General features: G+C 41.8%; 1 protein-coding gene across 10 annotated transcripts in view; it reads left to right on the top strand.

The window, feature by feature from the left end:
• The first annotated feature begins 6,835 nt into the window (after positions 1–6,835).
• Positions 6,836–22,875, top strand: part of TC2N (tandem C2 domains, nuclear) — a 45,236-nt gene continuing 29,196 nt past the window's right edge. Inside the window, exons 1-4 of one of the 10 annotated variants that reach the window (XR_007377760.1) lie at positions 6,836–7,347; positions 7,950–8,179; positions 21,110–21,236; positions 21,898–22,131. Coding sequence is in view for 9 of the 10 variants with exons in the window: in XM_048948810.1 (XP_048804767.1) it covers positions 21,170–21,236; positions 21,898–22,131 (301 nt within the window). In the remaining variant the exon portion in view is untranslated. Of the gene's footprint in view, positions 7,516–7,949; positions 8,180–17,819; positions 17,980–21,109; positions 21,237–21,897; positions 22,132–22,875 lie in introns of those variants that run through there. The other 9 variants (XM_048948815.1, XM_048948810.1, XM_048948807.1 and 6 more) reach the window with 9 other exon arrangements.

The following is a 22,875-nucleotide window of genomic DNA, read 5'->3' as shown; positions in this document are numbered from 1 at the left end:
AATTAGGACAGCATTTGTAAACCGCAGTTCATTCACAGCACTACACAACACCACCATAGTCTGGACCACTATTCTTAAGGACTGTCCCAAATGTCCCCAAATACCGATCTTTAACAGTACTTCTGTGCCATTACATGTCCTGTTTTTTTTTTTTCCCTTTAGTATATTTATTTTTACTTTCCTGGGCTCTCAATCTTGTGAAATGTTTGGTTAGGTTTTCTAAGTTCTTGAGGAACTAGTTCAATAAATCCCTGCTAGCTTGAATGAGTGCACCTTACACATCCCACCATATTTTTCATTATGTCACTTGGATACAAATGCACGTGTTTTTAATGGGAAGTTAATCCCTGAACTACAGTGAAATGATTAACCTTTCACCCTTGAATTCCTCGCTACCATATGATCTAGTTCTTATGGAGCTAAAAGTTAAAGCAATAGCAACAGCTGAAAATACTTCAGGCAAGTGGATATTTGCTCACCATGGAAGATCTTAATTGTACATGCATGTGCTTTTTTTGCTTAAGGAGCAAAGATAAATAACATGGCACAGCTACTTTGTCCTGTAAAGAAATAACTGTGCCTACTATTATTACTGCTGACTTGGGATTCTCAAAAATAATGTGCCAGGGAAATACTGTGGAGAATTGATGTCCTGCAGTTTGCAGCTATTTCACTTTCAGTTAAAACAAAGGGTCATGACACTTGTGGCATTTAGCTCATATGTAAGAACAGGTTGTACCAAGAAGGTACAGCCCATCTCAGTTTGCTCAATGCAGCAGTCACTGCATGTTCTTATCTCACTGGACATCTATGCCTAGAACCAAACAAATTAAATACTCAGAATCCTCTTCATCAGATTGAGAGTGTATTTTTATTCTTGCCCTAAAATCTGTGGTGATGTGGGTGAGAGTTTTGACTACAGCATGTCATCTTCTCCATGACTTGGAGTTGCTGAGTGAGGACTAGCCAGTGCTGCACAAGGACCTGCAAGGTGAAAGCAAGAAAAGCAGGCAGTAGGTTGTCTTTGCCTTAATTCATGTATCTTAAAGATGCTGCATACCGGTGTGCCTACCTGGGAACATGGCCACGTTCCCTGCAGCTGGGTTAAAGTGTTAAAAGTAGACTAAAATGTGCTGGTAACCTCTGTTTCTGCTTGTGTTAGTGCCTAAGTGGTTTTGAGCCAGGCTGTCCTGTTTTTATGTCCTTGCCTCTCCCTGATAGATGAGGCCAAAGCTCTAGCTAGAAGGTCAGCGTGTGCTTCCACACGCTGGAGGAGTAGCCTTCCAGTTTCCGCTGATGACCTGTTTCTAGCCTATATCGACATCCCCTCAGGCTCCCTCATTCCTATGGTGCTGGCAGGCTTTAAAGTGGTGTGATTTCCTGGATGGCTTTTTGCATCCAGCCCCTTTAAAAGAGGGAAATGAAATTTGTTTTCACCTGGGGAAAAAAACAAACAAACAAACAACAGCACATTTCTCAAGTTGTTTAATGGTATCTTTCAGGAAGGACCTTCTGCGTGCTGCCTCTGCTCCAGCATGCAGGTGACATGGATGGCCCCAACATCCCAGGGAGAGGAACATCTGCTTGGCCTCCGGCAGGCCTATGCCCATTTTTGGGAGAGAGGTCAGATCTGAGCAGACCCCAGAGAGATGATGGTGGAAAAACACAGGGTAGGACAGTGGCACCTGGCCTTGAGGTCCCAGAAGAGTGTGAGGAGGAAACTGGCTGGTGGTACTTAGCCATCTCCTGCCCCTGTTCTGCTGTTTGCTTGGGCTGGCCAGAAGCCAGGCCCGGAGGAGACTAGGAGTACCTAGTGAGCTGCCTCTGGTCCCCTTTTTCATTTTTAAACAGTAGGTTTTGAGCAGTGTGATAAGCAAGAAGGACTGGAATGGTGTGTGGGGCGGCACCCCAAATGCCAGGAAGTAGCATCCTCCCAGCCTCATGGGAGAGCACCTCCTGGGGAGAAGGGGACTCACAAACAGCCTTCCATCAATATTTGTATTGGAAAAACAAATTGGCTGCCCTTCTGAGGTTTCACTGACTTAGGCCAGAGAAGATTGAGGGGGATAGACTTAGGAGTGACTGCCTCCAGCTGCCCATAGTATTGTGCTGTCTTGTCCCCACAGAGGGGCTGGGGTGGCTTGGGGCAGCCTGGCTTCCCTCAGGCCCTGGCTGCCCACATGCGGTGCTCCCTGCCAGCTCCCTCTGCCTTCCCTCAGAGCAGGCACATAGCAAAAATACGTACGTGCAGTTAGGCTCTTTTGCCTGTGCCTGGACCTTTTCTTCCAACTCATTTCCAAGTGCAGTGCTGAAAAACCACAGGTTTTCTCTTCTAGCTGGTCACAGCTATCGCTCCTTGACGTGTCTTTGAGTCCAAGGAGTGAAAATAGTTCTGTGAGATCTATTAAGTCTCTGGCTTGTAAAATACAATAATTTCTTACTAGGTTACACTAATATTTCGTAATTCATTCTTAATATTATTCTTCAATAAAGCTCTGCACAAACAATCTATCCCACAGGAGAAACCTCTGCCAGAACCCAGATGTCAAACACATTTGCTTCAATTACAGGAGTTCGTGACCTTTTCTGTTTGTTAATGTGACGCCATGGAAATAATTTATAATAAATAAGCGTGTTTCGGAGTCAGGTGCCCCACAGGGCCTTTTTCAGAGATATGACAGCCCTTCCTGAAACAGGTCTTTCCTGTTTTGTTTTTGTCTCCTAACAATGAGGTTTGGGGAACAACTTGAAACCCTGATGCTGAGCCAAGTCCAACTGCTGAGAGGTAGACAGGAAGTCAGAGATATCTCAGATTTCAAATCTTTCCTGAAATTGGCTGCTGATCAGGTTCTTCCTTTTTTCTTTTATCCTTTATCCAGTATTTCAAATTTCAAACAGCAGGCTGTATAGATCTAAACAGATTCTAAATGTATCAGCTTAAATCACCAAATCAGCTGGGAAACTATTGGAATTTCTTGGATTCAAATAGCAGATTTGAAATGTTAAGGGTTATTTGCATATAACACACTGATTTAAAGCTGAGGCTGTACTGTCTGCCTACAACATTCAGATACAAGTGCTCTACAAGTTATCTGAAGGCTAATATGTTGATAATGTACTTCCACTATCTTTTTCAGCAGATGTGACAATGTTCACACAAACACGTGAGACTAGTGCCTGGACTAAGAGCAGCTGGCTCTTAATGAAGCCAGGGCAAGAAAAGAATGCAATTGAAAAACAAGAGCCTTAGCTCCGCTCATTCTATTGTCAGCTGTACATTATGGTTTATAATGTCTCCTAAGTTTGTTGGGTTAACCATCTCGGATTCCTAGACAGTAGCAGCAGCAAGGAATGTCTCCCAAGGAGGAAGACGAACCTTTCCCTTCTGCATTTATGTGGTCCTGCTTGTTGCTGTGGGCTATAGCTCATGGTAGGAAAACTCTAGCTCAGGGTCAGGACAGCACCCTTTCCCTCACTGGTTACTGGGATCCTCACCTTACCTTGTGCTGGTCTGGGGCTGGCAGCCATTAATAACATCAGAGATTGACAAGTAGCTGAGAAGAAATTGTTGCAGCCTATGCAGATTGCACAGCTAAACCCCTGTGTGTCTCACTGTCTGTGGAGAGACAGATCCAAAGTGTTCTGGCTGATGAAGGATGAGTCCACCATGGAGTTATTCTCACGACATATTAATGATGTGCACAAGGAAAAGCTGCCTTATAGCATAAGGCAAGACACAACAGGCCAGCAAATCTCTTTTCAAATTCGCAGTACATCCGATCTAAATGAGAGAGAGTTTAATTTGGTCAACAAAGTATTTGCCTGTAATTTTTCCTCTAGACATCCCAGCAGCACTTTCAAAAGATGCTAGACATGGTACAATAAATCTGTTCTTCTACAGCACTATCGGAGGAGACAACTGGCTGCAGTTTCAGGTGGTAGACAGAGTTCCAGCAGGTTATGTCAGGAAAGCATGACGTTAAAGAGACATTAGGAAAAAGAAAAAAAGAAGAAAGCATAATAGACACAGACTGAATTAAATGATAACAGCTTTCTATAACAAAGTGTGTAGACCCCACCCAGCATATGTTGTAGAGGAAGGAAGGTGTCTGTTAAACTCAGAGGTTGTAATAGGAATGAAAAAAGCCAGTCTCCAGCTGAGAGTAGGACGGAGATGATGAGGACTACAGTTTAATGTTTCTCCCAGCAAAACCTCAGGGGATAAAGGTTACTGCTGCAAAAACTTCCATGGTAGTAAAAGCCTCTGGCTACAGAAGTTGTTTATAACAAAGGTGTGTTAACAGCTTATAGACTTCAGCTGAAAAGAACTCTGACATTTCACTGAAATCTGAGTTGGAGAAACCTTTTTTTTCTCACAAAAAGCCTCTGCATACAAAACTTTTATTTAGTGGTTGCACTGGGATTTTGGCTGTGAGACACCGTATGCTGTGTGCTGGCCTTGTCCTGATAACAGCTTGCTTTTATGTCCGGACAGCTGAGCTCATTGCTTGGCTATTGCAGAATATATCACGTCATGTCAATTTCTGAAATCAAAATATTTCAGACACAGTGGTGTTAAATGCTTACTACATCTGAAGGACTCTCCTCAGCTGCTTAATTGCATTTGATATGTTTCAAACAAGGCAAGAACTATCAACCAATGATGTTTTCCACACACATGCACTTTTTTTGCTTGAAAGGTTCTGGTGTGCTCTGTGCAAACATGATTCAGCCTCTGAACTGCTTGATACTGCAAATCAAAGTTGGCATGATTCATGAACTGTGCACAAGTGGTGGGGTTGGATTTCTGACGCAAAGGATCGCTGGGGAGAGCTCAGGCTTGAAACATCTGTGAGCATTCCTGCTCACAAACTCATTCACTGGCGTGTTTGTGCAAAGTGAAGAAAGAGCGTCAGAGTCTGCTTGAAAGCTTTTACAGACATGAAGAAGTATTCAAGAGCACTTGTGTCAGTATTTACACAAGGACTTTTTACTGTTTCACGCCTACTTCCTAAATGGTTGAGGCCAAAGAGGATAAAGCTCTCTCCTGCTTGTAGCTCCTTTCTGTAGTCTTCTCCTCTGGCTACTCCGTTTTCACAGAGAAAAACACCGGGAAGTTGTAATTCAATAGCATAAACAGATTCGGTAACAAATGAGTAGTGTGCTGTGCAGAGGTTGAAAACAGATGAGACAGGCCTCGCTGGGGGATGTGTTAGGCAAAGTGTAGCCCAGACTAATAAATTTTCCTCTGCTGGCTCTGCACGGTGCTGCTCAAGTATCTCAGCACTTGTGGAGCTCGGTGCTGTGGTTTGGCCCTGACCAGCCTAGTTTATTTGCTCAGTCTTAGCACCATGGTGCCCTGGTTGAGGTAGTGGGAGGCGCAGAGCAGCTGTGCAGCTCCAAGAGATAGGAGGGTTGGGTGGCTGTACATGGTCATGGGACAGAAATGGGGAGAGGGGGGCTGAGAGCTTAAGGCATGGGAACAGCATCAGGTCTCTCAAGTGAGCTTTAGTTACAGAAAGATTAGCAGCTGCTTAAGCAGCACATGGGGCAATGTATGCTGGCAAGAGGCAGGCAGGAGGGAGGAATATATCTGCAGCTGGCAGATAGGCTTAGGCAGCAAAAAACAGAAGTAAATAGGTTTCACTGCTTATCTTCATGCTTGATTTCACTGGGACAAAAATCTTTAAGGGAGGGGAAGGTTCATCTACTTCTGCAGCTAAAAAATATATATACCACAATTATGTTCTCTGCCTCCACACAAATGTTCTTTCCCTCCACTCAAAATCAGGTCAACCACGTCCCTTGCCATGTGCAGCTGAATTTTGTATTTATTGAAACAAACTGTCCAATTTTCAGGCTGCTTAAAGAAGAATGGAAGGTGTGTCCTTAGACATCCAACAAGCCCCAGGAATGTGAGAAGAGGCCCCTCAAGTCACAGAGAATGCCCTTTCCTGTGCCTTGAGGAAGGAGGAATATAGTCTGGCAAACTGTATTTTTCCCCTATAACTTCCTCATTAGAAATATGGTTTTTATGTCCCTTCCTACACCAGCGACGTGAGCCTGCATTCCTGGCAGCTGCCGGCTCCAGCAGCTGGAGAGCCACGCAGGCAGGTCTGCAAATCACTGCAGAGCCTGAATAGCCCTTCAGCTCTAACATGGTAACCTGATAGAGGCAAGTGCACACAGAGACCATATCAGTAGTTAAACAACATGCTTTTATGAACAGTGAAAGATAGCTTTCATTATAGTTCACATAACTCATTCATGTAAGTGAGATGCCTTGAGATGTGTGCTTAATGCATACCGAAAAGATAATTTTGGAGGCTTACCAGTTACTTGTATTGCTTGAAAGGAGTGACCACACATAATCTCATCAGCTCCCTTAGCAGGAATCAAAACCTCTTTGCTCTGTGATATCCCACACTGTGCAGGGATTCACAGAGGCTCTTTGTTAGCTCAGATACTTTGCGTGCACTTTTGGCAAAGGCTCTCTCCTCACAGTGACTCTGAAGTAGCTGTTTTATGGTGCAAGATGACAAAACTCATAGTTAGAATAGTTAGCATCCGTGCTGCTATTAAATTAAAAGATAATAATAATCATAGGAAAACTGCACTCAGTGGATGAGGGATCTCTGAAAGACTGCGGCTCAAGAGCAGCAGGATGGGCATGCAAAACCTCACTCATGTACCTGAAATTGGAAAGCACCCAGAAAGTACACAGAACTTCCTGGAGGAAACACTCCTCCTTTTTCCCACTAACACAGCCCCACTTCCTGCTTACATCTGCCTGAATCGGAGCACAGAGGCCACACACAGCCACCTGGAGCCTCCTAGAGCCTTTGCTTCCTGCAGGTTTCTGAGCCGCACCACCACGCATGGTCGCTAAATGAGCCGACAAATAGCTCAGGCTGTGGCAGGGGCTTTCACATACCTGTGCACCGTCTCACCTGACAGGGACCAGCATCTCAGCTAGAAATGCTACTTGCTAGAAAGGTATACAAATTAAAGCTTTGCTTTCCTCTCTAAGAGAAAGTCCCAGTCCTGCTTTAGCAAAGCATGGGACAGCTTTAGCACTGACTTTGCCAGCGCAACAGCCCAGCAAGCGACAGAGAAAAGCCCCTGGCAGCTGCTTGAGGATAACTCTGTCCTCGTGCGTAGTCTCGCCGAGGCAGGGAAGCAGCCAGCAGGGAAATCCCCTCTCCGCGATAGGGATTGGTGACTAAGCGCCGCGCCGCACACCTGGGCGGCAGTCAGGGACGCAGCCGGCGTCCCCCTCACAGGTACCGAGCAGAGGGGCCGCCCCTACGGGCCGGGCTGCGAGGAGGCGGCGCACGACGGCGGCAGGTGAGCGCGGGTGGCGGAGCGGAGCTTGGCGGCGGGACCGGGAGGTGAGCGCGGGCGGAGGAGCGGAGCGGAGCGGGAGGGACGGCTGCGGCCGTGGGAAGCCCCGGAGGTCCGCGGCGAAGGGAGCGCGGGGTATCCCTGCCCGGTCGTGGATGGATCGATGCGCAGGTAGTGAGACTGCTTTGCTTGTCTGAAACGTGAGGTTGGGCTTTAGGCTTCCGGGAGAACTGCGGGCATCCTCTGTAGTTCGTGGCACAGCCCAGGCTGTGCGTAAGAATGAATGGGGGCAAAGCTTGGTGTTGATCAGGCTGTCCTGCTGAGGTGACCCCAACTCGTGTGGTTGCATATAACATAACTGTTTTGTGTGCAGTTACTTAGGAAGTTACAGTGTGAATATATGGTGATGATTTTGCAATTTGTAAGTTATGATTTTCTCACCATGCATGTAACTCCTAGGACACAAAACCACTCTAATGGTAGTTTTTGTAAACCCGGTGCATACCAATAGTTATGTTGAATGGGAGAGTGTGTTTTTAAAACCAATATGCTCTGTTCCTTAAAGAATATTGATCCATGCGTTGTTTCACGGTTCATGCTTGCAGAACATCAGTTGCCAAAGGCAGTGCTATTGGGCATTTTGTATGCAGGTGATGCTGCTCACCTACATTGCCTTGCCATCTCCCCATCCTGCCAGAGGGGCTTGGAAGGGAAGACCTCTAAGTGTCTGGAGTTGGCTGCTTTAAGACTTCATGAGCATTAACTTGGCAGCCTTCTTCCAAGATTACGCTTGGAACTGTGTCTTCTGACAAGTGGTAGACCTTGAGAAATGGAGGTAGGTAGAAAAACAGTAATCTTATTTAACTATTACAGAATTCAAATTTTCATATAAATTAGGTCCAATATTAGATTATACTTAAAACAGTCTCAGACTGGTATTGCTATAAGTAAATATCTTTGTGCGATCAAAATGTTCTTTGCAAATTAATATCTAAATGTTGTTATACCAGGCCAGAAATAACTACCTGGATCACCTTCTGCAGGTATGCTTCAAGTAATCAGTCACAGGTTAGCCAAAGCTTAAATGGAAATCCTATTGCAGCAAACTGGTCTTGTAACTTTCCTTCAGTGTGGAAGAGTGCCCAGTGTTACATGTGATGCATTTCTCTAGATAAGAATGGAAAGGTAGATATTGTGGTCATTCCTTCAGTTCACACTTCCAGACAGTACAGTTGTGATTGTGGAGAAAGGAGACAAGATCTCAACAGCAGTATGCTGGGACAAACCTGTGAAGCACCTGGGCATCTAATGATCCTGTGGACAGCTGCTCTATGGGGCTACAGAGGGACATATGCAGTTCATACTCTCGCCCTCTGATCTGTGTAGGCTCAGGTTTTTCTCAGTATGACTTGCTGAATGCTTTGAGGTCTGCTTCTTGCTGTGGCTTGAGTTTTGTTAACATTGATTAGTTAGGTGCCTAAGTTGTCCTGGCATCCACAAGTGAGTGAGGCATTCCTTGACACATTGTTCTCATAGAGAACAAGTATTTTCAGATTACATTTAGATTATCGGGACCCACTTAAAATACCTAAATCCCTGTAGGGGAGTATCCCACCATCTCTTTTTTTTTTTTCTTTTCTTCTTTCTTGCTTCTTATTCCTTAGGTTTTATCTATAACTGTTACTGAACATGAAGAGCGAAGTTCTGAATTTGCATCTTTCATTTCTCAAGAATGCTTGACTGTAAACTTGTGTCTTGCTCTGGGTTGGTGATCTAGAACTCCTCACTTATGAAACAGTTCTGCCTTGTTTTCAGTGCAGAATTAGGTGAGCTGTGATCCTATAATTATGTGGTTAGGGCACGAATCCAAGAGTGGGGAAGTTTGATTTCTAGTCCCCTTTCCATCTGTATGTTGAATATTAAATTTTTTTGTGAAATACATACAGTTGAGCAATATTGAATTAATAACAAATGCATTTTTTATTAAAAGTGTCCCTTGATTCTTCAAAATATGTGTAGAAGATACACCTACTGAAAACCCTACGTCCAAAAGGGGATGTTGGAACCCACAGAAGTCCCATTAGTTCCCCTGTCCTTTCCTGCACTTAATTTAGGTGATGGATCCGCAGGTGATGAATCCTCTGTCTTCCTATGCAATGGAAAGAATGAGTGTTGATGGAATTGTTCAGTCAGTCATGTGTGCATAAGCTATTAATTAATTATGTTGATCAAAAGCTCTGACTCTGGTCTCCTCTTCTTTCTCCTACTCATGCGGTTCAGTCACCTCACTTGTTTGTTCCAGTACTTCTCTTTTCTACCAGCTGATTTTCATTTTCACTTAGCCTGAGTTCGTTTTACTCATAGGTGTTTAAGTTTCAGATTTACTTTACCCCAGAGTAGTGGGTTGGCTTTGGAGAGTGCTGTTCTGCTCTGGCAGCCTGTTTTCCCAATGGTGCATTCTCACTCCACTCTTGTGCAACCAACTATTGGAAAACACTTTTTTTTTCTATATTTTTAAGCATATTTTGTTTATTCTGGTGGTTTATGTTTCCATCTAATCAGTTATCTGGACCAACTCTTCAAGCAGCTGTGTATTTACTGGATACAGCATGAATGGTTTTGGCATAGAAGAGCTGAACTGCCCCTCTCAGTAGCAGCCAACAGCCCCTTTGCTCTCCCCATGTGTGGTAGTGCATTCTTTGTGGTGCTTATCCAAACCCACTGTTCCCTTGTTCAAGTTCTTTTTTATTTTTTTAATTTTGTAAAATAACTACTTTGTTTACTCTGAATTGGCTCTCCTGAGATACCTTAAATCTAGTAAATGTTCTCTTTCTAGTCTAGGACAACACCCAATATTTGTCAGCAGAGAGCTTAGGATCTCATCTTTGAAATGAGAGGCAAAGTGAGCCTTGACTTTAGGTAGGGAAAGCTGAGTTTAGGCTAAGCTGTGTTGTCATTCTGGTTAGGAATACAATTTGGCTTTCTGAAAAAGTCTCTGTGTGGAGAAAGAATTCTATTGATCCCTTTTGGCAGAAGGGATAAATCTTCAGATTTAAACTAAAGAGCCTCATCTGGGAAGAGGTTCGAATCTTGGATTTGATTTTGACTCATCTGTATTGCATCATATCCCTTAATCACTTTAATACATCAAGCCATGCAGAATTAGCAAGGACACTTCTCTGAAGCTTAGTATGAGTGAATGTTTGCTTGCCTGTCACCACAGCTGAAGTTTACATTAATTCCACGCCAAAAAAAAACTATGTCAGAAATCTGATGCTTATCTTTCCTCTTAATTGTACCCTGGTGATTCTGTTTCGAAGCTTTGTTTCTCAGTTACCTAATAGCCACTTAAACTGGAAGGGACATATTTTTTGGCCCTAAAATAACATCTCTGATGCTTGAGGAGTTCTTGTAGTCATGGCAGTGAGCTTTGGATTTGGGCCTCAGAGCAAGAACTAGAGAGGTTCAAAGCCTAAGAAAGCAATTCAGAAAGAGCGTACCCAGGTGGCCTTGAAACCTGTTAGGTGCTTAAACTATTTTAGCACCTCAGCTTGGGAGCCTGAAACTTACAAGTGAGCTCACATGGTGTGCTGGAACCTGGGGGATCAAATGCCTCACTCCCTGCCTGGTGGAGGGAGGCTTGACTCCAGTGGCCTCATAGGCATGGTGTGCTCTGGGTACGCTGGTACACACAAATAGCTCCACAGTTTCATCTGAAGCACAGAGAGGAAGAAGGGTGCTTGCCTTTGTGACAGCATGGTCACCAGAGCACTGAGGACTTTATCCTACCTGCAGAAGTTCAGCCCCTCTCTTCCACAGAGCCTCTGTCCCTCCAGACCAAGGGGGTAAAGGTAGCTTTCTGCCCACTGTTTGTTGAAGCTGGGCCCACATGCATGGCGGGATGGTTCATACTGCCGGAAGATGGCCAAACTCCTGGCCAGAGCTTGGCAGGGGAGGATGAAACGGGACCGAGATGGGCTTTTGCCAAATTCAGACAGCAAACCTGTTTTGTGTATACGTATTCTGCTGAGGGAAGTGCCAGCCTTCACTACAAAGGAAGAAGGTTTTAAAGGTCGCTCTACCTATCAATGCTTCTGTGGCAAAAACAAATAGTTCTTCCTGCTTCTGAGAGATCAGTAAATTTAGGAAGGGCACTGTATTTAGTAGCTAACTGCTAGGTGACAACAAAATATTTTCAAGATCATATTCAATTTCCAGTAGCAGAAAATTCAAATGTTTTTAGCTGTTTTCCAATTTATTGTAAAAAGTAGGATTGCAGGCTCTTTAATCTTCAGTTGAAGTTCACTGTCTGCTCAGCAGTGACTGGAATAGCTAAAAATCTTCCTTCTGTAAACCTTGACCAAACCCGGAACATCTCCCTGTGAATCATCCTGGCTTTTGTTCAGCTCAGTGGTGTGTTTACTTCCAGATCTAGTTTCACCAATGTTTGAAATGATAGGTTTGAATCTCTTGTGAAGGGTGTTGATTTAAACTCAGGAGCGTAAAAAAAATGTACATTCATGGTGCAGCCATTGTGCACTTTGTCTTGAGAGGGCAAGGGAATGTTGCCAGCTCTTGCTCTCAGGAGCTCTGTCCCAAGTGACAAGGGCCTCATCATTGTTAGCAGCATTTGGCCAACAATCATTGGGATGTTAGATACTCCCATAAAATTGCAACAACTCTGATTTCTGCTGGCTTCTTCCAATGTCTGTGTAAAGTTATTCTAAAGCACCTCCTTTGTGCAGTGTCTGGTTGCCACTCATCTTCCTGGACAGCTGCCAACTACTCCAGCCTGTTTGCATCTCTTGAGAGGCACTGCTGGGGCTGTTAGAACTGGTTGTGGGCCGCTGGTGTGGGTGGATTTAAAGCAATAAATAAATAAAGAATACCCATTATAAAGCCAGGATCCTCCTGGACTTTTAAGTGTGGTTAGGCAGCCTGAGCTCAGTGCATGTGCTCTGTAGAGCCATACCCCTAGTCTGGTTTGGATTTGAATTAAGATCCATTCCCATTTCCTCTTCTCTCATCATCCATTTAACTTATTTTCATATATGATATGTACTAGGGTCCTCTGTTTCCTTTCTTAATTCAGGCATAGCATTTTAATCTTGATTTATACCCTTTACGTATTTCCTTCCTCTCACCACATTGTTGTAACTGTTTAAAGGCTGTGACAGTGAGGAGCAGAAGTACTGAACGGGGTTTCCACCATTGGAAGCTCCATGATGTGAAGTTTTTATTTTCATCATGAAACAGGATAATAATTATATGTAAAATAACTATCACATAATTAATGTAAAATAACAAATGAGAAATTGTTTCACCTAAAACAAAGTACTGGATGTGTGTGCACAATTGTATATATGAATAAATATTCCATCTTGATTCTTGTAGGTTAACAGAGTAGTTACATAAAAATAGTGTTAGTGGTAAAGAAACAGTATTTTTCCATGCAAAATTGTTTGGTTTTTCTTCATTTTTTCATATATACAGTAGGAGCCATTTTTCATTAGTTGACTGGATACTATATGTCTATCCACGTTTTTTCCACATGATTCTGTGGTCATGGCAGATGGCTGAGACTTCTGGATGCCATTCAGTGTTACATTAACCTGGTATCTGAAGGCTATCATTTCAGAGCTGGGCACACTTAGCCATGCTAGGGAACCCCAGTGCACAAGCAGATGCTCTTGCCTAAATACCTTCTTGGCTGTCCTGTTGAGGAAAAAAAAATGCATCCAGATGTTTCCAGTTCTCTTTGGTATCGGGGCTATAGACAGGGACTGCTGACAGCTCTATTTTTATTGCTTGCTGGCGTTACTGTAGAAGGAGAAAATATTGGATTAAAAACTGACACAGAATACATGAAGTCTTGAGCATTAAGTTAGATTATAAAGTAACCATCAGTGACTGTTGTGATTTTTTTCCTAATCTGCTTAGAGCAAAGAACTTATCTTGAATTGAATTCTTTCCTTGTTCTTGTCAAAAGCCAAGTTTCAATCTCTGCATTTTCTTTTCTTGTGTCCTGATTTCAACTCTTGTTTTGCTGTTTTACATCTGAGTCCAAAGTGATCTACAGTCCAAAAAAATGGATTTATTCCTTTGTATTTACTGCCCCAATACATACCATATTGTACATCCTTGTCCAAGTCAGTGAATTTATCTACAGTTCACAGGAACAGTGTTGTCAGTTCAGTAATTGGATGAACTGGTTGCTTGCCTAATGCAGCATTAGGAAGAAATACTATCTCTATCAACTTTTACAGCCCAGTGCATAGGGGATTCAGCATATTAAAATTCCAAGTTTTAAGCTTTATCATGGGATAGATTTATAACTTTCTCTTCTTAATTCAAACATAAATCTCGCATGAGAAAAACTGGCTCAGATTTATGAAAATTGTGCTTTTGGCCCTTGTACTATTATTAATCTTCTGTATACTGGGGCAGACTTGGATCGAGTCCGCATTTAAGAGCTGCAGGTGCAAGGCTATAATGCTGAGAGTCAGTGTGTCCCTGGGGGCCATGTGAGAGGAGCGACTTCTGATCGTGTGCTCCTGCCAGCACTTATTCCCCTTCTCCAAGGGGTGTCTGAAGAGTAGAGGCAGTTGTTCCTGTAGCGCAATAGCTCAGACACACACCTGCTCAGCTTTATTTTCCTTCAGGGAAGTAGGCGATAGCAATTATTTCCGCTTCATGACTTTACTCTCAGTTTGGTGGTCTGAGCTAGGGCCATGGATGCACTGAAGGCTTTTTGGCCTCCTCCAGCCTGAAGCCCTTGGAAGAAGCAGCTGCTAAGCTCAGGGAGACCACAGCTAGATTGCACAAGTGCTCTTTCTGCAGAGTTCAGCTCAGGGCCTGCGTGTAGGGAGGCATGTATTAGATCATCTCCATCAGGGCAGAAAAGCTGAGAAGGGAGAGTCACAGTGGAACAAGGCACAGTCTTTCACAACTGCACGTAGGAAGACGTGGCTGTTCCATGTGAAGCTTTTGCCTTATTTCACTTATGGACCTTTACAGCATGAGAACATGTAAAGCCAGTGGGATTGCAGTAAGCTCTTCTTCCGTTGTGACAAAAACTTAGCTAAGAATTGACTTCTGAGGTGCTATTCTTTGCCTCAGGAGAAGCCTGTTCCAAGTGAATAAGTAATATTTTTGTGCAGGTGTCACATCCTGATTACTCGTGGTGAAATGTTGAGGACTCTTGCTGATGGCAAAGGTTTTAAGCCACGTGTGACATTATTATCCATAAGACTGCTCGGCTGACAGTTTCCTGTCTGAACATTGTGGCTGGCATCAGAGGGCACAGGGCATGCTCTCTGCAGTCACCCCCATGCCTCTAATTGGTCAGAATCCAATCTGCAGCATGTGGATTAGGGGAGCAGTCGCAGCTTGGGTTCTTAGTACAGTGCTGCAGGAATGAGCACAATCTTCTCCTTGGAAGTGTTACTTAATGAAATATATTCTCACCTTAGATTATCTTGTGACATTGTTGAATCTGAACTGTACGGTTCAGTTGTAGTATCAGCTTGGAAAAAAGAGGTTAGAGGAGAGGGATTGAGCAGCAATAGCAAATTTGAATGATGTAAAACAGACAGCCTTAAATTCGTATGCATGATTTGCCTTGGTTTTAGCTTACTAAAGAGAAGGGTCAGAGGTTAGATTCCAATCTTTTAAAGCCTAAATGAAAGAAAGGGGATATGCTGCTGATAATTAAGTGTCTTTCCAGACATAAAGACCACATAAATAAATAAATAAAACGGAAAAAAGAAATCACTAGAAAAAACTAAACTGGCCTAAATATTAGCAAGGTGACTAGCTAATGTTCTGTGAAATGAAAACCAACTGTCTTCCTGCTCAAGTTGTTCAGTGTAGTGCAGGGGAAATTGGTATGAGTAATTCAGAAGACTGGAACAAGGGAACATAATTGTGCTTCAGGTCTCAAAAAATAAGATTCTGATCAAGCTATAAGTAAATGAGAGGAATTTGCAGGAAGAGAGGTGCTGTTTAGTTTTGTTCTCCTGGGATCAGCTAGAAAGCTTTCCCACAGATGGCTGTTGTGTCACAATTTAGCCAAGAGGGAAAGCGCTTCCTGTGCCTGGGCAGCTGGTGGTTTTTTTGTATTGTGGTGCACAGCACTTTTCCCAGCAACTTCTCACTGTCTTTTGTTACCACACCAAATTGTGTAAGTACATAAAATGCTGATGGTTCTTTGCCCCAGGAAAGCTGTGAAAGAGTCCATCACAAAATCAACAATATCTAGACCATACTAACTATGCATAGTCTTTTTTTTTTTTTTTTTTTTTTTTTTTACTCAGCTTTAAATTTGTAGTTACACTTTTTCTTCATTCTGCATTTGAAGTCTTTTTTTTTCCATCTCTTTGCTGTATTTCTGTCTGTCAGGTAACTTCCAATTTATCTCTCACAAACAGGTCTTCTGGTTGTCTTTCTAAAGCCTTTTCATAATTTCTCTTTCTCTTTTGTGTTATTTCAGCATCTCCTTCGTGATCCACTGCTTTCAGAATGAAATCTCTTTCTATTTCCAGGCACAAAAGAAGACGGCCACATTGTCTTATTTTTCCTGGAAAGCAGGAGAACTCAAATAATCAGTCTGCAAATTCCCAGTTTTCATGCTTTTCCATGAGTTACAGTTAGAAGTGGAGGAGAAGGAAGGTCTGTGTGTTCACACACCCAGTAGTTACTGCAGATATCACTTAGATATTAGAGGGTTTTCCTAAAACAGGTGTAGATATGAGCTTCTTATCATGCACCTTGCAGGTGTGTGTTGGCATGACATTATTTTTTTCCTCTCCTCCCAGGCAACATACGACTGCCAAGGTTTATGATGAATAACAACAAAAACGCATTGTCCTGCCTACTTACACTTTCAAACCTTCTTGAAGTGCCTCTGCGTCCTTTATGGACGTGACAGATTCAGGTCTTTAGGTCTTTACCAACCTTGGTGATTCTATGATTCTATGACAGATCAGACCTGCTTACAATCACCCTTTCATAAAAAGGAATATTATAACCTTGGTGAGTGTATGCCTGCGCTGCATGTTGGTGTGGGTGTGGGTGTGTGCACCATCCTTGCTCTCACAGTAGCAAAGTCCCTGAGGGCAAATTTCTGAGAACTATTTATGCAGTTTTACTATGTTTTACCAGTGTTCACCTGTTTCTAGACACACTGACCCTAACCCCTCTTCAAATGAAGAGCCATGCTCAGACCAGCCTGCAGTTCCCAGACCTTATCCTCCAGCAATAGAACTACTAAGCAACTAGTCCTGGAAGTTAAATCATTTGTAGAATCTAAGCCATCAGAATCTGTCTGACCTGCAGCAGAAGCAGCTACTGCTGTGCTCTGTTTCCTTAATCATCAGGAGGCCTGCAGTGGTGTCGTTAAGCTCTTTGAAGGAATTTTGCAATTGGGATCAACTGCATCTCGTGTGTCTGAAACACAGACAGGCAAAGACGTAGCGCAAATACAGTGTTTGGCTGGGGTGTGAAACTGCAAGCCTGAGCTTGCTTTCTCCATGGGGAGATTCCTCAGCTGTTGCTCCTTTGGGGCTACTGGAGCTGCAGACACTTATGTCATTCAAGGATCTGTCCCAAATGTCTAATAAGAACCCATCATCCCAATTTCCGGCTGTTTTCTTTTACACCTCTTGCTTTGTGAGGACTTAAAGCTACTAGAAATGCTGCTGTGACGTGTTTCTGGAACACAGACCTGAGAATGTGTTTTATAAGTTTATGGCTGGCAATAAATCTCATAATGATTGAAATCTTTGGTTTAGCCAGCTTTCCCAGTTCGGGATCAGATATTTCACCTTTGTTTCTGTTGCATAGTTCTAAATGTGTTACCTGATCAGCAGAATTCTGACTTAATGTAGCCTGCAAACTTGCTGCAAAATGCACCCCTTCATCATAAGGGAGCAAAGATCTGACATTTCTTTTGAGACTCCTTTCAGCTTTTAATATTTAATATCACAATGATCCATTTTCTATCATGTTTTTTTTATTTAACGAGTTGTTGAAAGTATTTGCTCCTTTCTTCAAACATCTCTGTCTTGTAGTCATTCTGGTGGCATCTGGAACTGAAGTTTTCAATGCTGTTTATCTGATTTAGCTCATTCAAAACTATCAGAGGAATCTGGAAGTCATTAAGATAATTTATGTTCTCCATCTAAACCCATTAAAATAATACCGACTATAATTCTCTGGACTCTGTGTATGTGTGTGGTTTACTTTTATACTTTGTATCCAGTATATTCCAATAATATTGGCTTTCTACATTAGTGTGGAAGGATGATTGCTGAGTTAGATTTGATCTTATTTTGGGTTCATAATGGGAAGAGAGAAATGAAAAAGCTTACTGAAATCATAGTGAAGAACATCAAGAGAGAAAATCTGAGACAATAATGAGGTCTGCTGCAAGTTATGTGATTTCTCTACCTCTTCTATTTTTGCCTGAAAACCAGGAATAATTCTCCTTTTCCTCCTGTCCTTTTCTCAGTCTAGTATCTTCAAAATGAAAAAAATCTGTGATGTAAATGTATTGACTGACAAAAACTGACCCCAAGTCTTAGAGTTAGGATCAGAGTCCCAGCTCCTTGTTAGCAAGGATGGCAGTGACGGGAGGTTGGTACTTCTCTGGAGTTCAGTGCCATACCTAATACATGTCTGTACAGTTCTGTTTCTACTGGTAAATTTATTCCCACACAGATGTACATTAGTAAAAACTTTTAACAACTCTTAAGTGTTGCACTGAAGGTTTTTGAGTAGCTGACATTATAGAAGATTAGTAAGTATTTGTTTCATCTTCTACAAGACTTCATTTGTTCATTTGTCCCACGTGGTTAAGACAAAACTTTTAACGTACTGTGAAAATTGTTGCCAAGTCACTGGCAACTTGAAAAATACAGATAAAATATAATAAATGAACTGCTCTTCTGAACAAAACAACAACAGTACACAAATACACTTCTGGTATCTTAATTAAGTGGATAAAAATTTTAAAAGCAATTTAGACCATTTGCGTTGTGATTTCATGAACAAAGTGCTCTAAGCAGCACAAGGGGGACTTCAAACCAAATGTTTGGTTCCTCAGCAAATGCTATCCTTTTGGTTTTGTTTTAGTAACGTGTCTGTGGGGTAAGAGTAGCAATACAGGTGCACGTTTTGTGACTGTCTTTCAAACCATTACATTTTTAAGCACAAAGAAATGTTCAGACAGTGTTTCAGCCTGAACTTTCTTTTCAAATGCTGTATTTAAGCTCAAAGGGAATTGGAAACTCCAAACTCTGTCTGTACACTTTACCGTTGGTTACCAATATCACCCACCTTCAAAGCTGAAATCTGGAAACAGCAATATTACAGTGTACTCTTCTCTACAAGAGGCAGTGGTGAATTGCTTTCATGTTTGTCTACAAATAGGAAGAAAGGTATAAATGTTTCCTTGCTTCTCAGTGGGCAGGGGAGAGGAATGTTATGGTCTAAGAATCACAACTTTTTTCAAATGTAATTAGTACAGAAGATACAGAATTGCAGTGTAACTCTTAGATCAACAACAATGATATCAACTTTCTTTGTAAGTGAGGCATTCACTCAGTGATGGAAAGGCGACTGTTTGTGAGTTATGATTTGTGTTTATTTGCTGGCTTACGTTAATGGCTATAGCTCAGTAATTCTGGGGAAAGTACTACAATGACGTGAATTTTCTCTGATGTAAACAACTAATTTTTCCACTTTATGTAGCTGGAGAGCTGGGTGGTTACTAACATTTTCCTTCCTTCGCTACCAGTAGTCTGGGTATTTTGAGATAGAAGATTGGTTTTGCCAGAGCAAACTGCTACCGAAGCTTAGATACTATTGTTGCAAAGCTGAGAGCAAATGAAGCAGCTGTTTCAGCCTAGTTCAAACACGATGAACAAGAGTAAAACATATTAACTCCAGCTGTGCACTGATAACAGCTGGGAAGGGTAATCACTGCATGGGAACCTTGAGTTCTATAGCATGGGTAATTACTGTGATTGCACTTCAGAGGGAGGAGCAGTGGTCATTGGAAATGTGGAGAATTTTGACAGGTTCTTGTGCATGATTTTGTGTAAACCTGCAGCAGGCTCTGTGGTTGATGGTATCACTTCGGCAGATTTGCAATCCTAATAAATTTATTTTCCAAAATAACATGTACCAATATTCTTCAGGCTACTGTTTTTTCTGTTCAGGTCACTTGCATCTTGTTCATTTTGGTCTATTGAGCACAAAGAGCAGTATACAATTAAAGGAAGTAATTAAGAATAATTCTGGAAACAGTTATGTAGTTACAGTAACAAAACTTCATTATATTTCAAACTCGTCTTTTAAAGATAATGGGTTAATTCAGGCCTTACACATGAAACCACATGCTCTGAGTGACCTTTCAAAACCCATAGCTTATAATACACCTAGCAATTCTGAGGCATACTGATAGAGTGCCAAAGAATGGTCAGTATTTGTTGTATTTGGTATTTGCTGTGTTTGTTCATTATTTGCAAGTTGACACATCTGATGATAACATTGAATTGTGCCTATCCCTGGGGTTAAGTGATGGTAAGCTAGGAAAGCATGTTTTCAAGGGTAGATTAAGTGTCTATAGATTAATATTTCCATTTGGTATCCATATGAATCTGGGAGAAGGAAGAGAAGACTTTAAATGAAAGAAAAGCTTTAGGTTGATATTTTGGACATGAGTATTATTTCTGTTTATCAGTGTTTCTGTGGTTTCCTAGCTGTCTTTTAATATGCATACAAACAAAACGACTGCACTGTTCAAGCTGCAGATGGGAGTAGCTTCCATGCTGGAGCACGGAAACTTCCAGTAATTTCCTGTAACCAAGATAGCCAAGCAAACCTGTCCTATTTTGTGTAACTGTCATCTTCTCTCTTTGCTATTCCCCCTTTCTCTTTCTTGTTACTTTTTTTTTCCTCATCCCTGCTTACTTTCATGTTCTATTTGGTGTCTTCCTCTCACCACCATGGAGCTGGAATCGTATCTTGGGTATGTTCTACAAAGAACCTTGTGTACTTTAGGTACATATAAAATGACTAGACAGCCAAAGTTTTGGACAGGAGGCAACACAGCTGTCTGTGTCCCTCTGAAAAGAGAACATCAGCATATGAATAAAGACACTTAAATGAGGCCAGTTACTATTGTCATAAAGTTATTCTAATGTTAACCAGCTGTTATGCACTTGATCTCATTCTTCAGTAGAGTATGCCTCTCTGGAGGCTGGAAGCCAGTTTTCTCTATTTCTGTACACAAAGCAGACAATTATATAATAAAGCAGGTCTTTGGTTTCATGTGTATACAATTATGAGAAAGCAGTAATTCCTCAAAGAATTGTGAAAGAAGACAATCTTAGTATCATTCATAAAGAGTGCTTTCAAATGTAAAACATGGCGTGTGCAGTCAAAGATGTAAATGTGTATGTATGTCATGATCCTACACGAGTGACAGAGAATAAGAAATGTGAAACAGGGAAACAAACCAAAAACCACATCTTACAAATAACTTACCAAAGCTTATCAAAACAGATACAGAGCTGAGTGAATTCCAAAGCCTGACAGCCAACACAAATGTGAGGAGAATTCTAGTGTTCCTGAATGCTCTGATGCTTTTGTGACTGACATAATTGTTGTTGACCCAGGGACTGAGTACAACTAAAAATTGCATATTTAATATTGTACTTTAATTTTAATTGTTCCCATCTAATGTACTTTCCTTTTTCAGGTTTGATAGCTGCAGAGGATCGTTGATTGCGATTTCCTCTAAGTTGCAACACCGAAAACAATGGCGAACGAATATATTAAAAACTGCTGTAAATGGTGTTTTTATGTGGAAAAAGAAAAAAGCAATTGTGAGTTTCAGCATAATCACATTGACTAAAGGTTTTGCTATTCTGGCCTCATTAATTATAAGATTTCCCATTAACAAAATGACTTTGTCACCCTTGATAAACTTGAATTCTTTTACATATCCAAAATTCTTTCCATTCCTCTGCTTGGAAATTGGACACATGCTTGTTAGTGTTATAAACTGGAATTAGAACTGAAAAATAACTGGTCTGAAGTCTGCTCCTTGCCTGGAATGCTGTCCAAAAATACAAAAAAAAGAACAAGAAACCCAATCAGCCTAAGGTCATGTAAAGGTCTTGTATCTCACAAACTGTCTGAAAGTGAGCACTGAGCGCTTTTTTTTTTTTTTTTTCCCCAGAATTTTATTTGGTGTCTTTGTTGTTTGCACAATTGATCTATGATACAAATGCACAGAATTCCTCTTGTAAAATTGACTTAAGGGCAAGGTAGCTATAAATATACAGTCTCAGGCAGCAGAATTTGTTTTAGTACAGACATGAGGATAGATATCTTTTCCAGGTACTTGTCCTGAATGTTAGTAAAACTGAATGCTAGCAACAGTAATGTAGCAAGCACAGATTCTATTAAAGAGATCTGTTCAGAGTATTGTTCCAAACTTAATGCACATGTAGACTGTCTGTTTTTCTTGCCTTTTATTTTTAGCAGTTTCCATGGCGCAGGAATCTGAAGCTGTACCCGCAAGCAAGCCAACTATTGTACAGCAGCCTCCATTGTCTTCAGTGTCAGTGAAGCGGCAAGTTGGCTGTTCTGAGGATTATCTGCTTTCTAAACTGCCCCTGGACGGGCAGGAGGTACCGTTTGTGGTCCCGCCATTCAAACTGGCTTACGTACAGCCAAAAAGCCTTCCTAGTACCTCACATGCTGGAGGAATTCAAGGTAAAATATAAACAGTGCTGCTGAAATAGTGTGTGTTTCAGTTGGGAAAACCTGAACAAAAGTGATAGTACTTCATTAGGTATGTTAACCAGTGTCACTTTCTAACCAAAACCAAAGAAACTTTATTTTGGTGAGAGAAATTGCTCACTTTGCATATTGTAACAAAAAAATTTCTCCCTGCCCTTCTCCCCGTTCTTATCTGTTAACTGTTCTTACTGTTTAGCTTCTAGAAATTTGGAGGAGGGCTGCAGGGGTATGCATTTTTATTTAATCTAGTCTGTCAGTTGACTCAGGAATAGTTGTTCAGTATTTGCTACTCCTTGAAGGCTGTTAAATACTCCTACTGAAAGCATGTATCTGTAAAACTTCTGTAGAAGCTAGGTCTTGTGACTTTTCTCTCCGGATATTGGGACCGCTTTTGGTAAGGATGTCACTCCAATATAAATCACTGTGATCCTGCATGAATGAAATTAAAAGCAGGGATTGCACACTAATTCTTATGCTCAACATAACGGAAGACACTGAAGATGAAGCTCTAGTAAAGAATTTATTGGAGTCAAGGAAGGTGCTAATGTATCACCAGCATCCAGATCACTTAAGAAGAGTGGTCTGGCTTTTGTGTTTATTATGTCAAAACTTTCAGCGTAATAACATTAATACTCCTTTTCAAATTTCACCTTCATGCTTCAAATAGGAAGCATGTGGTACTACTTGGAGGAAGGTTTTAAGACCTTCCTTGTCTTT

Source organism: Lagopus muta, chromosome 6, assembly GCF_023343835.1.
Source record: "Lagopus muta isolate bLagMut1 chromosome 6, bLagMut1 primary, whole genome shotgun sequence".
In the NCBI taxonomy this organism is placed as follows: domain Eukaryota; kingdom Metazoa; phylum Chordata; class Aves; order Galliformes; family Phasianidae; genus Lagopus; species Lagopus muta.
This window is presented reverse-complemented; position numbering and strand designations above follow the sequence as displayed.